This window comes from Leptonychotes weddellii, chromosome 3, assembly GCF_054177405.1.
Source record: "Leptonychotes weddellii isolate Sample4059 chromosome 3, ASM5417740v2, whole genome shotgun sequence".
In the NCBI taxonomy this organism is placed as follows: Eukaryota; Metazoa; Chordata; class Mammalia; order Carnivora; family Phocidae; genus Leptonychotes; species Leptonychotes weddellii.
Window position 1 is genome coordinate 173,258,105 of NC_138371.1, and position 15,056 is coordinate 173,273,160.

Below are 15,056 nucleotides of genomic sequence, written 5' to 3' on the forward strand. Positions count from 1 at the left end.
TTACAATCACACGCGGATAACTCAGACTCGCAGGCTGTAATTTCAAAGGCAACCACTGAAGGAATAATAGTAGAATATATGATTTCCAAACTAATAGAGTAAAACAGGATAATAAAAGTCAGTCTACCCAAAAGGTGGCAAAAAAGAGGTGAACCGGAGCAATCTGAAAAACAAGATGGGACGCCTGGGTGGCTCAGTCGGTGAAACATCTGCCTTCGGCTCAGGTTGTGATCCCGGGATCCTGAGATCAAGTCCCGCATCTGGCTCCCTGCTCAGCAGGGAACCTACTTCTCCCTCTGCCTCTGCCTCTCCCCCTGCTGTGGTTTTGATCTCTCTCTCTCTCTGACAAATAAATAAATAAAATCTTAAAAAAAAAAAACCCAAAAACAAATAAAAAGGTTGTAGATGGTAGGCATAAAAGCACCTCTGAAAATAAGCTTGAACGCCGTGAAACTTTAAGAGACTCATTTAGTGTGAATTCACATTAAAGATAAATCCATTAATAAAATATTTTAAAGCCTAAGATTTCTGAAAAGCATGTAAAACGTGAGGATGCTAAAAATTTAAATGTGAAGGAACAGAACCAGGAAAGGTATGCTATGAAAAAGTTAAAAACAGCCATTCTCATCTGTCTGGGAGTTCTAAATTTCATCTCCAAGGAATCAGTAGATTCAGGAAGAAATCACAAAAAAGCAGAACTTTGTAACTAATGACAATGAAAATATAACAGAACTTGTGGGATGCTGCTAATGTCTTTATCAGTGGAAATGTATGTCTTTTAACATCTGTATTGCAAAAGAAGAAGGCCAAAAATCGGTTTTTCAAATGTAAACAAATTAGAAACAGAGCAATAATTAAACACCAAGGAAGTGGAAGAAAAGATATAATAAAGGTAAGAACTAAGTTACTGAAATTTATAACAAATAGCAAAACCAAAAGTCAGTTCTTTGAAAAAAATTTATCTTTGAAACATGAATAAAATGGAAAACTCTCTTGCAAGAAGAGCAGAGAAACAAAGAAGGTGGCACAGATGGCCAACTCTAGGAATGAAGAGGGGACCCACCCCAGACCTTCCAGAGCTTGAAAAATAGTAATGAGTATATTATGAACAGTTTATGTCAAAATAAATTTGTGAATTTAGATGAACAGACACATTTCTCCAAAAAAAAGCTACAACTAACCAAAATGGACCAAAAAATCGGAAAGCTAAATAGTAACATAAATATTAAATCAATCGAAGTTGTAATTGAATACTTTTCTATGAGGAAAACCCAAATGACTTTTCCAGTAAGTTTTCTCAAAATCTTAAGGACAAAGAAATGCCAATGCTACATAAACTCTTCCAGAGTCAAGGAATACAGAAGAGGAAAGAAAGAAAACCTTCCCAGCTTGCATAAATAACTACTTAATTTATGACACTTGGCATTACAGGGCACTTGGGGAAGGGTGATCAACTGCTATCTGTGTGAGGAAAAAAAATGAACTTGACCCCTACTTCATGCTATACACACAAGAGATTTCTGATAGATTATAGATCTAAGTGTCAAATGTAAAATAATAAAATGTGTTGATGAAAATATAGGATTTTTTTTTTTAACCTCAGAAATAGGAAAAGAAAGGAGGACTTCTTAAACAGGCCACAAAAGAGTACTAACCATAAAGGAAAAAAAATAATTAGAGGAAGTGTTTTCAATACATTTAACCAACAAAGGGCCATATTCGGAGTTTACTTAAAAACAAAAGACTATCAAATAAGAAATTGGACAGGGGACGTGAATAAGCACTTAAGCATTTTTCAGAGTCCACATTCATTGGGAATTAGAGAAATGCACATAAAGAACACAGGAGAATGGCAACACTGACCGACAAGGAGGGGCTCGGGCAAAGAGGGACGCTGGGAAGGGATTGCTGCCCGGGATAAGACAGGGATTTCCCTGGAGGAGAAGAAGCCCATGGTGATTGGGAAAGAGGATGATGGGGGCTTCTGAGTAGCTTCCTGTTTCTTGACTCATGTGCTAGTACGGTTCCACAACTTAAAAAGATAAAACAAAGAGAAAAGACAGGAGGGAGAGAGAACGGAAGGGGAACGGAGGGGGAATGGAGAGTCCATGGTATGCGTCCAGGATGATGGCTGGTCCCCACCCTATCTCAGGCTTCCCTCAAGGTCCAAGGGAACATAGGGAGGCTGGGCACCATAGCTTCTCAGCTGAGCATATTGCTCACCCACACGTGCTCACACCGATGTCAGAAGCAGGAGGAGGAGAGCGGGTATAGGATGAAAACCAGGCAGGACCATTGCAGTCACAAATCACACATTACGTTGGGGCCAGGGTGAGGAGGGGGAGTATGGAGGCAGGTAGTTGGTCAGGGCAGGGTTTATTCAAGCTTAGCATGAAGGTCACCAGAACAATGTGGGAATTCTCTGTTGGCACTCAGAAAAAAGATTGCTCGAATCACACACACGGAGAAAAACCCAGATGTGTTTACGAATCTTATCCCACCATATTAAGCAAGGATTACAAATAATGATCAGAAGTATGCAGGTCACAGGGCACCTGGGTGGCTCAGTCGGTCAAGCGTCTGACTCTTGATTTCAGCTCTGGTCATGATCTCAGGGTCGTGAGATTGAGCCCTGCATTGGGCCCCACACTGAGTGGGGAGTCTGCTTGGGATTCTCTCTCTCCCTCCCTCTGCCCCTCCCCCCACACATGCACACATACACTCTCTCTCCAAAATAAATAAATAAATCTTAAAAAAAAAAAAGAAGTATGCAGGTCACAAAACAGAGGCTTTTTGGTGCAATTGGGGAGTGACATCAGTTAGATATAGAAGGATTTTTCTACCAGCAACAAAGACTTTTAGAAAAAGAAACTGGCCTTACCAAATTGTATTACCACTGCAAGCAGACAAAAGTTCGGCCAAGAATGATACAGGCTTTTAGGACCCCAAAGCATCAGCTTACCTTAACATTTTGTCTTGACTGAATTTCGCAGCTTTTAAAAAACAATATATTATTAATCAGATGGCATTTATAATTTTATGCATGTTATAAAAATTATACGTTTTGGAAAATACAGGGAAGAGTAAAGAAAGAATAAAAACTATCGATTCTATTACCTAGAAATACTCTAAATATGTCTAACATTCCACTGTGTTGAATTTTATGTTTTCATACAATTATTATGTGTGTGGTTACATCATGTGTTTGGCTTTATTTTTATAAAGTTTGAATTATACTACATGTAGTTTTACTATTCTGCTGCCCTCGCCCCACCTTAGGAATATCATGTGGTGTATGTCCATGTCAGCAAGTACAGATCTGCTTAGCTTACAGCTAGCTATTAAGCATGCTCAGTGCATGGCACTCCATCTTATTGGACAATAACGAAGCCCTGTGTGTTGGAAAGCAAAATTATCTCCCGATTTCCCACCCCAAATTACTCCACCTTGATTAAAATAGGCATTTTGTAAAACTCTCCATGTTAATGTTTGATGTTCAGATTTATATGTATCTTTAGCTAGAAATATAGAGATATAGTCTTTCTCTTAAGATGGTTAGTTTCTGAAATCTCTGATGCTAACCCTTTGGGAGGAGGTAAAGATTACAAAAACATTATATACCCTTATATTGAAATTAAGTAGTCCTAAAATAATAAAAATGGAATTTGAGTGACAGCAATAGCCACCAAATTGTGATAGAAGTATATTTCACAAGGGCTACATCTATCTAGTAAGAAAGTAACTAATTCCTGTTTTACTTGCAATTTTGGAGTATTTAAAGATCGCCACCAAAAAAAAAAAACGGAATTTAAAACATGTTCAAATGGTAAAAACTGAATACACGAATATTTAAGAAAGATGACCATATACTCATTCACTTTTGCTAAAATTTCAGCCCATGCTTCTCCCTACCTGTAATAAATGTTTGAGCCCTAGAACACAGGTATATACATTACCCCTTAAATCTTATAGGGACCAGATTTTAAAATAAAGCAAGTTCTGTATTGTCATTAATTGATGATGACTTGGAAATCTCAGGAGTTACATGCACAAAAGGAAAATTATTTCAATTGGGATTTTGGTCCTTCAAAGCTACTTGACATGTTTATGTTGGTCTACTTCTGCGAACACCGTGAAAGTCTGGGTTCCTGCAACCTCCCCAAATCACTACAATATCTGGCACAATGCCCTGGATACTTGTCACTGGTAAGCACTTACCGATTGGATCAATGTTGCATGTTGCCTAGGAATCAGTGAGTTCTGTGCAGGGTGCAGAGTTAGAAAATTTCTCCTTGTCGGTATGATACAAACTGGACAAATATTACACACGTGCAGTACCTGATATATAGGTGATCATTATAATTCTGAAAGTGGTTACTAGTCCTGATTCCTAATTCACAACATATAGTCAATGTGCTTTCTACATAAAGGCACAAGATGGAAATAAATGTTTAAAATAACTTGGAATTGTAATTGAATTAGAAATAGTGTTATTTTCTAGGAAATGATTTCTCTTGAATGCCAGTATCTGCATCCTACCTCTGCTTCCCAGAAATAATTATCTGTTTGTTCATTTGCTGAAATATAGTTATGTGTGGGTAATTATAGCTATCACTTACTTTAATTGCCATTCTTTTACTGATGTGAACACAGACTTAGATCTTTTTTGGTATACTTAATTACTCCCTGGACTTGTGGTTATTTATCATCAGATTAAAGAACAGTTTTTAGTGTTAGGACATTTTAGTTGCATCACACAAAATATTGTGAGTATAAAGATGTTTATTTTTTGGGGAAATAAAGATATAAAAAATGCCAGCTAGACCATTTTATGTCCGGTATGATTTTCTTCCTTGCTGCTCAATGAGTGTATATGCTATTGCTGGGCATCAGGAAACAAATGGCAATTAAAGAATACAGTCATTACATTTGATTTTACATTTATCATTCTGTGAAGATTGTCTCTCTTTTTCATTTGCGTTATGTTTATCCTCGGTGCACAGTGAGGATTATCTGTGGCGGAAAGGGCTTTCTGCAGGGAAGGACTGGGTGAGACCATCTGCAGGAATAGAAGAGCTCTGCATTCTTTGCATAGCCTCCAGCACCATACTGAAGCTCACACCATTGGAGCACCAAACCACAGTGATTCTGGAAACATCTAAAAATGGCTTTTGTCAGTCCCGCTCGAGATAGATCCAGAATGCTGGCAAAAGATCCTCTCATTTGAGCCCATGAAAAAATTCAAATATACGTTTTACAGCATCACTTTGTTTATGGGGATTGTATAGATTCTTTGGAACTCATACTGTGGTCTGATTCAAGGGCTAACAGCCAGAGGAAGCAAGCCTTCACTTGAAAATCTGGAATATTGTGCAATTATCTATTTTCAGCAGCAGAAGGTAGCTTTGCAAAAGAAAGCCAGCTCCTCGGGCATTTAGAAAGCCCTGCCCCGCTCCTTCTGGCTAAGAATATTTTCAAGTCATCTTAAATAATTGCTAATTTGGACTTCATTTAATTAAATGTCCTCCACTGTAGTTGAAAAGTCGGGATTCAAAATGGCTGGGTCGAAATGCTGACTCTGCTCTTTCCTGGCTTCGTTGCATTGTTCCTGTGTTCCGACCCCAGCTCTGATGCTTACCAGCTCCATGCCTGGGAGCAGATTACTTAACCTGTCCAGTTCTCAGTTTTCTCATCTTAAAAATGGGGATAATTAAAGGACCTGCCTTATGGGATTGTTACGAAGGTTTAGTACAATAGTGCTAATACAGGTTAGTGCTCAATAAACATTACCTATACCCAGATATCATAAAAGCGTAGATATTTGGGGGCTAGGTCACTGGAAATGTGTCCAGTAAAAGCAAAAATGCATGATGTAGATGAGGTACAAGGCAGTGAATTAATTCATCTGAGACCATACAGACTATAATGCTAGAATCAATGCCTAATGACTTATTTACACATAGACCCCAGTACACGCACAAGTATAGTCGAACATGCATATCATTTTGGTGGCCTATGTTGGCATTCAGTGTGATGACAGATATTACAGTTTGGAGCCTCTGGGATGAATGGAAATTGGGATAGGTGGGTGGAGTTCCAGGGAACTTGGATGGTTAGAGGATTCAAAATAATATAAAGGACAGATTGGCAGGAAGAATCCTAGAGAAAGGCAGGTGCACATCAGTCAGTCAGAGCATTTATTAAGTGCCAGTTGCATGCAGGCATTGTGCAATGTGTGCAGAGCCGTAGGAAATCTAAGCAACTCAGGATGTGCTCTGTGTGAGAAGAGAGCATACATGGAGCGTTAACAATACATTTCAAGAGAGATCACAAAACAGGGCAGCCGGTGACAAGTGTCAGATCAGTCACATAAATAATGAGTGTTCTGTTGCCTCCACATGGAAAAGGAGATTCCTGTGAGCTGGGATTGTCAAGGATGCTCCTGGTGAGGATTGGGATTTTCAAAACGAATCAGATTTAGACCAGAAGGGCACACCTTTCAGTGAAGAAAATTTATTGCACAGTATCTTTGTGGCAGGGTTGAGAATGGGGTACTTTGATGGAATAGATAAGTAACTAAGATGAGAGAGAAAGTGGCAAGAGCATTGAATGCCAATTCGAAGAGTCTCTCTGGAACAGTAGTCTTGGCTTGGAAGTGGTGGGGTGCTACCCGCTGTTTTGGAGAAACTTCCCTGATTGTGTCATTCAGAGTGAGCAGTGGAACAGAAACTTAAGTTGGTAAGAACAGTTTTGTATTCCCCCACCTGAGCTTTCCCAGACTGTGCACCCCAAGGAGAATGTTCAAGAATGGGCTTGGGACAGGAGGCAAGAAGAGGGAGTGAGGGTGATCCAAGATGTTGAGGTTCTGGACAAAAGAACAGGGCACTCTTTAACAGAAGTTAGAAACAAAGTTTGAAGAGGAGGTTTATTCTGGGGCTTGGATTTGAAGTTCAAGAGCTAGGAGGGACTTCTGGCTGTAGACAATGCTTATACATATAAGCATCGTTATATATGCTTATGTATAAACGATGCTTATAGTTTGGGAGTTTAAGGGGAGCTCCAGGATGGAAAGATAGAAAAGGCAGAGTTTTCAAGGAAGCTGGAGAAGTGGGGATCATTTATAGCATCAGAGGAAAACATTTAAAGAGAAATGAGGGGAAGATCTGATGACAAAACCATGTAGAGTGCCAAGCTTTGAGAAGTATCCCTTGAGAAGGGCAGACATGGAGATAGAGAATAAATGATCAGAGGTAGAGGAACACTGATGTCCAATTTCACAAACACCAAGAGAGACATGATTTAAAGAGTAGGGCGTACTTGGTAAGCTGGGGGGGACGCGAAAGGAGAATCAAACCCCATTGCTGTTGACTAAACAAACTTGGGTTTGGACAGAATTTTAGGGATTGTGACTAGGAGGTACCAACTGATTCATTACATAAAGATGCCGAGCCACACCACCGTCTACAGCCTCCCCATGCTCTGTTCTTAGAAGACTTGACATAAACCCATGGGGTTTTACATGAAGACTTTACCACCACAGAGGCTCTCCCTTTTCAACATCCCCTTACTCGAGGAGTCACGGAAGTCCAGGGTCTGGATCCATGCCACACATGATGGGCATACTACCCACCCTGAGCATCCTGGGGCAGGATTCATTACAAAGCACCCAGTACACAAGGAGAGGGAGCACAGAGCCTCCTCCCTCTACCTGGACCCTCAGTCAAGGCCGATGACTCCCTGACTCCCCCTCTGCCAAGCCCCAGTGCAGGGTGGCGTGTTCTGTAGAGCGTTGCTCTCTACTATGTGGCCCACATCAGGGGGAGGGGAATGCCTTCCCCAAGCCTCTGCCTGCTTTCTTTGAACAGAAGAGCGCGGTCTCTGGGGGGCAGGATAGGGATGGTTTCAGAAGACCTTAGCCCTTGCTGTAATTTGGACAAGCATGGCTCCTGAAAATGATGGTTTCATAGCAAGTGGGCATGCTTAGCATTCTGAGGCCCACTGTTGCTGCTGCGGAAAGCACGTGTGGAGGGCACAGAACTGTATCCGCTGGGAATTATCACCTCAGAATGCGGTCTGGGGAGAAGGCTGTGGCCGCAAGAAGACTAGAGCACACTCATGAACATGTGTGAGCCATCTTCTGGGATAAAGCCTTCCGTGGAAGTCAGTGAATAAACGTTCTGGCTCACCTTAGATGTCCCCCCCACCACGGGTCAGGAAGCTTCAGCTCAGTAGGAACACAGTAGAATTCTCGACCCCGAGACTTGGGGGCTTTTTTGGGACCTTTGCATAGCACACTGTACTTGCACAAGGAAACCCCTGGCCTGCAGGAGAGACTCATGCTCAAGAATTGACATTGACAGGTGAGATGACACGGTTTCCAGAGCTTTTTTTTTTTTGGTAAAGATAATGAGAAGTAAATGAAACAAGACTGAAATAATGAACATCCCAAAGCTTGGTGATGGGCACGTGGAGTTTCACTACGTTTTCTCTTTATTTTTGTATGTGTGTGAGATTTCTGTAATAAAAAGTTTTGTAACAACTTGTTATTTTGATAATAACATGGGTAAGTTATCGTACTTCTTTGTGCATTTCTTTGAATATTTATTTATTGATTGCTTACTTTTAGGTTTATTACTTAGTGCTTATTTACTCTCTCTCCTCCCTATACATATTCTTTGCCCGTATTTTAAAATCTGACAGCAGGTCCTTTATTTTGATTTGTAGGATGTTTTAAGAATAATAGGGCTTTTTATTTAGTGCATTTAAATGTTCTGTATTGTTCTTTTTTAGTTTGCATTTTATCTTTATGATATTTTAGTATATACTTATTTTTAAACATTCAAATGGAGGTACTAATCCATTTTTTTCCTTCATGGGTTTTCTTTTTTCTTTCGGTGTCATTTTTAGATCATTTGCCTTTAAAATGTACTGCTTCTGATATGGCAACAAGATAAAATATTTTATTGGCCCAAAACAAAACTCTGCCTTCTAATGTCCTCAGTGCTTCCTGGCTATTACCTTATCCTCTGGCTCCCACTCCCTTGGCATATCGTCCTGAGTGAGCTTCTTCCACCTGTTTGCTACAACCAGCAAGGGTGTTCTGCACCCCAGGCTGGGGGGGGGCCTCAATTGCTCCCCCCACCTGCACCTTCATGACGGGAAGGAGATAGCATGCACGCCAAGACTGCCAGCGCCCCTTCCTTCTCCCTCACCATCCCTCTGCACCCGGCTCTGCACCCCCCCACATTCCCCTGCCCCACGCTGACACCATCTGTCCCCACCCTGTTGACCCTGCCATAGGTTCTGGGATCCATGATTTCTTTAGTCAACAAGTAAGAAAGGCCTCTTAACGCACCACTCAGGTAAAATGGTGTCTCCCCACAGTCCCCTCTCAGAAACCTACGGTGCTGTCCATTGCCTACAAAATATCGTCAGACGTCTGTGGAATGTCACGTCGAGTGCTTTCTCTCGACCTTCTCTGCCTTCCAGCACATCCTGCAGGTTCCCCTGCCGGACACACCCTCTCAGAAGCCCTTCCATTGGGCATGGAGCCATCTGGAACTTCATCGTCTTGGAGTGAGTTCTCCAAGCAGACCCACCTCACTTTCACCTTTCAGAACCTTCTCCTCCCAGAAGGTTCAGATCCTGTGATGTCTGCACCATCACATCCCTCCAGTGCCCTGCATCAGAATCCATCCCTGCTCTCTCCAGGATCCCGCTCAATGTCACCTGCCCCCCTGCCTGACCTGTAACTCATTCCACTCTAGGTTCTGGCTAAGAGCCGCTCCTTTATTCTTCATGGCATTTCCCAGTGCCTTATTCAGAGGGGGACCATAAATAATTCTTAACTTTATTTAATTGACACTGTATAAAGCACGATATGCTACTGATTTGGCTGAGTTTGTATCCTCAATGAGCTGAGTTTCTGTTTTTATTCAGGGAGTAAACTTCTGATTTATAATTCAGTTTTAAAAAGTGGACTGAAACGTTCTTCCCCTTCCTCAGATTCCTGGTCTTCGCAAGACGTCCATGAAGTGGATTCTTTAGACGTGGACGTTTGTCTTGCTCATCGGTCAGCACTTTGTTCCCCCCACCAACACCCACACTTTTGGCACTCCTCTTTCCCATGAATCCTAGACTCTCCGCTGCACCGTGCAGTGTGGACACACATTTTACTGCTGACTCTCTGCTGATCTGGTTGCCTGGAATTCCAGCTTGTGACCGACTCAGATTTCCATCGTCCCCTCCACCTGGTTTAGATTCCAGACCTCTCTACCCCTGTTTGATTGGCCCCTGTCCCACACCTGCTACCCCAGTCTCTACTGCAATATTCCCTAGCCAACCTCAGACGTTGCTGTTGCTTCTGGCCAGCACCCGTCTTCCCCTGTGGCCCCCATTGTAGGCCTGTCACTTTCCAGGTGGTGGCCCCAGCCTGCCCAGTCAGGACGAAGCTAACCTTTCCGTGCCAAGGCATTTGTATATGGAACAAGAAGATTGATCGGGGGCCTTGTTGCGTGTTGATGGGGTCTTGTGGACTTCCCTGCAGAACTCACTCCTGTAATTGCAAAAGTGTGCAGTGATTTGCTAATGATCTTTAATTTAGGAAGCCTGTATATGTTTAATCAATTACACCATCCTGGTTAATTATGATTTTAGGTAAGAGCAGTAATCACTGAGTAATTTAAGGTCTCTGGATTGAGCACATTTCATCAGGTGACTTATCTTTTTTCAGGTATTCATATTTATTAGCAAGTCACTTGTGATGCTGTTTGATCTCTCTCTCCCCGGGGTGCGCAGTCAGGGATGATTTTTGCCTGCCAGGGGGGCGTTTTTGGCTATCACAGCTGCGGAGGGTCTACTACCAGCAGGGGTAGAGACCAGGGATGCTGCCAAATGCCTTACGCAGGGCAGCCCCACGACAGAGAGGGGGGCAGCCCAAAGTGTCCGCCGTGCGGAGGTCGGGAAACCCTGCTCCAACTTGAGGGATCGTCAGTAAAACCCTTTGGTGCCTCACAGGTATTTCTGTATTATTTTGGTGGGGGATATAAATTTCCTCACACCCGCTGTTTATCCTCCGGGGTTGGTTAGGAATTGGTCTGCTGTGAATACACAGGGGTCCTGACCTCTTCTGCCTGGAACTCCACCCAGTCTCTTCCTTCCTTCGGTGTGTGCAGTGAGCACGAGTCAAGAGAATTCATGCGGCGTCTTATCCGTCCTGAATCCCCCTCTGCCTCCCTGCGACCCCACAAATGAAACGCAAGCTTCCCTCTGTGGCAGTTGAAGGACCCCGTTCACTCTGTTGTCCACATGCTTCTCCCTCCACCATTGCTGCTTCACTGAACTATCTTCAGTCTCTAGAAGTTTCCCTCCCTCCCCCTCCCAATACCTCTCTCCTCCCTGCGTGCCACCATGGAACATTTCTTCGTTACCACTTTATTGTTTTTCCAGCGTATTTCCCCTTTTATTAAATGGAACTGCAACAGTAATTTGTGTTCCTGTGTTCCCTTGGGAAATTTATTATTCAAGGAGCATTTACTGACTGTCCTTTCAATCCACGAACTATAACAGTTCACGTTTATTGCAACAAGTGCACAGCTTGTCTTCTTTGGGGCAAGGACACACTTAACTGCTTGTCGGTGTTGACCTCCGTAGGTTTACCTGAAGAAGATGGATTCTCCAGGTTGTCTGTGAGCAGCTCCACAACATCCTCATTTCAGAAACAGAGAGAGAGCCACACCACTCAGGTAATGACCCCCACATTGTCACAGTTGTAATAGAAGCTGGAACTAAGGGGTGAGCAGACCCTCATGACGGTGTGACCAAGAACGTGCATTCCCCCTGGACTAGCAAACACAGTTGTTCTCACTCCGGCCCTAAGTGTCTTCAGCTCAACATCCTTCTCTCTCCTCCTCTATCTCCCAGCTTTCTGCTGGTTAGAAAGAGAAGAAGAAGAATGCCCAAAACAAACAAAAATCAATGAATACTTTTAAGTTGAATATTGTAGACGTGATTTATGTTGTGGCATTTAAAAATCACTGTCAAGTGAAGATGACATTAACCTCCCCGGAGTGATGTTAACACTTTCTCCGCGTTTGACCTCAGCCCAAATAGGACTCTGGGTGCCAACAGCGTGGGAATAAAAGGCTTGAGGCACCTTTGGTTTTATTCCACTATATCTGTTTCTACCCCTGAAGCCCACATAACCCAGATGCATTTGTAATATGGTGCATGGGGGCGCCTGATAGAGCACGGGACTCTTGATCATGGGGTGGTGAGTTCAAGCCCCACTGTGTTGGGCGTAGTGCTTACTTACAAAACTAAGTAAATAAAAAGAAAATATAGCGAATGATGAGAACGCTATAAAATCCAAACGAGATTACAGTTCACAAAACTGTTTTTGACACATTTCAGCGATTTTGTGTATATGCTTAATGTGTTTGGCCTTAAAAAATTCACCAAAGTAAAGATTATCACTTCAAGAAAATAAAACAAAAACACTAGGATTTTTAGAAAGGGAAAGGATTTTTATCATATAATCTAGTGTTCTTTTTATGCTGAATTTTAAGATACAGTTTTAATCATTATCTTCAGAAAGATGAGTTTGCAATCAAGGTGACACAACCAAGAATATATCAAAGAGCTTGTTATCAATATAGTCAAAATTATTGCTTTAGCAACAGGATTCTTATTTTGCATGAAGCTATGGTACAACTTTCATGATGTCAAATATCTACATAAAAATCTTTAAAAAGGGGCGCCTGGGTAGCTCAGTCAGTTAAGCATCTGCCTTCGGCTCAGGTCATGATCCCAGGGTCCTGGGATCAAATCCCATGTCGGGCTCCCTGCTCAGCGGGGAGTCTGCTTCTCCCTCTGCTTCTGCCCCCTGCCCCCTGCTTGTGTGCTCTCTCTCTCTGTCTCTCACTGTCAAATAAATAAATAAATAAAATCTTTTACAAAATATTTTTTAAAACTTCGAGTATCCAGATGTTTCCATAAAATCAACAATCCAGCCAGTGATGCACTTTCATCTGAATATTTGGCCTTATATAGACAGGTCCATTGTTACCAGATGAGATTTTTCTAAATAACACTGATGAGGGAGTGAGAAAAATCAGTAACTTTAATCTTAAAAATAAATCTTAAAATAGGCAGTCTGCTGAAATCACAATGATATATAGGTACTGAAATAGGAAGAAAACACAGATTGGTTGCAGTAACAGATCATCCTAATCGCCCCTCTGTTCCTTAGCGATGCATTTACTTTACTTTGTAAGCCTTACAGATGCTTTACCTAAGGTAATTCCCAGGGGAGACCCACTTGTAATGAACACTGGTTTGATTTTTATTATTATAAGACTGACTCCTGTACCTTAGAGCAAAGCGGTCGGCCAGTAGATGCCCTTTCCAGGGCTCCCACGACAATGTGGTTCATAGAGAAAGGGGTGATTTTGCAAGAAGGCGCATAAGGTGGGCATCTCTTTCGTGGATTTGGCTAAGAAGCAAAGAGAGATGGGAAAGATCTTCAGGAATAAGTTTCCATTTCTAGTTGTCAGTGCGGGCGTTCTGCTCAGGTGCAAATTCTCTGCCTTCAGTGACCTCGTGGTGCCTTTTTTCAAGGAAGCAGGGAACCAGGCTCATTTTCTTCCCTGCAAAAGTGCAGGCATCCTCATGGTAGGACACATTTCTCACTGTTGAAAAGCTCTAAGACTTCTGTCTTGTATGGCATTTGTACAGGAAATATGGACACCTACAGACATACCGCCTGTTAGATTTTCTACTGATGCAACTAGATAAGAATTCTATAAAGTCAGTCCTGGACTGATTGGATCTATAGCAGTAAAATTAAATGTTGACTACAAATTAAATTTCTTGTTGTGGAGGTCTATAGTCTAATTACCATCATCCGTGATTTTAGTGAAATCTCTTTAAGAAAGACAAAGTGTATGTGTGTTATTGTAGGTAGAGAAAACAGGAAATAGATTTGGTAATTTGCCAAAGATCATAGGGGAAATTCAGAGTGCATGCTTTGAATGATGCCAAGACCGTAAGTCCTGTTTCTGAGAATGAACTTACCAAAACCCATTAAAAAGAATGGAGGAGTCATCCAACTTTTTCATAAAATTTGAAGAATTGTTGGTCAAGATGAAAATCGAGGTAGCCGTGGTGGACATTTGTGGCTTAGCTTTTTAGCTGCCAATTGCATGTTAAGGCTTCTCACGATGAAAACATAAGGGAAGAGACTCACCCTTCCGTCCTTTGGGAGCTCGACAAGCACATGTGGGATGGGCTAGGTCAGTCCGTCAGCTGTGGATTATGGAGTGAGAGACATATGATGGAAGGGACACCAAGAGTAGATGTCCCCAAGGGGGTGACACGTGGCTGAGGTGGCCCGCTTCCGTGGCAGTTGTTAGGCGGCATATGACCACTGCCAGCCACTGAACCCACCTTGATCCCTGCCCCCTTGCCACGCCGTTCCTTCCCGCCTCATGCCTTTCTCTCACTTTCCAATAAGGGTTCCACCTGCTGAGATGTGCAGAGTTTTCGTTGCCTGCAAATAAGAATTTTGACCGACACTGATAGAGATGTAAAACATTTTGTGATGAGGGTCACACCTCAATCAATACTAGTTGTTCCTTTCCTCGAGGTGCAGCATAGAGACAATGCCGTTTATGTCCTATGCCATCATACGTTTTTTACAAATTTGCAAAACACAATGACTTTACATAAGGGCAGTGAAAGTAAATTTCATTTGAAATATTTGAAAATCGTGAAAGCTGGGACATCCACGCATCTTGAATGTGGCTGAGTTCCTGTATGCTCCTCCTAGGGAAGGCTCGGTAGGTCCTTGCTGTGAGCAGAGCAGCACAGACATGACCTCGCAGGGCACTTGGCGTAGGTACACCCAGCAGTGAGTGCGTGATACCAGGCGGTCCCATGTGCTGGCCCCGCCGGGGAAGCTTTGGGGGACACTTCCCACCGCTCAGCTCTGCAATTTCCTAGGCTGTAAAAGCCACTTCAGGTTGGTTTTGAAATTAGACAGTATTTGTAAAAATAAT

At 42.4% G+C, this 15,056-nt stretch overlaps 1 protein-coding gene across 1 annotated transcript in view; it reads left to right on the top strand.

Moving 5' to 3' along the window:
• MYO16 (myosin XVI) overlaps positions 1–15,056 on the top strand; it is a 425,887-nt gene that overhangs the window by 388,571 nt on the left and 22,260 nt on the right. The window contains exon 33 of the mRNA XM_081815515.1: positions 11,653–11,744. Coding sequence (XP_081671641.1) covers positions 11,653–11,744 — 92 coding nt within the window. The remainder of the gene's footprint in view (positions 1–11,652; positions 11,745–15,056) is intronic.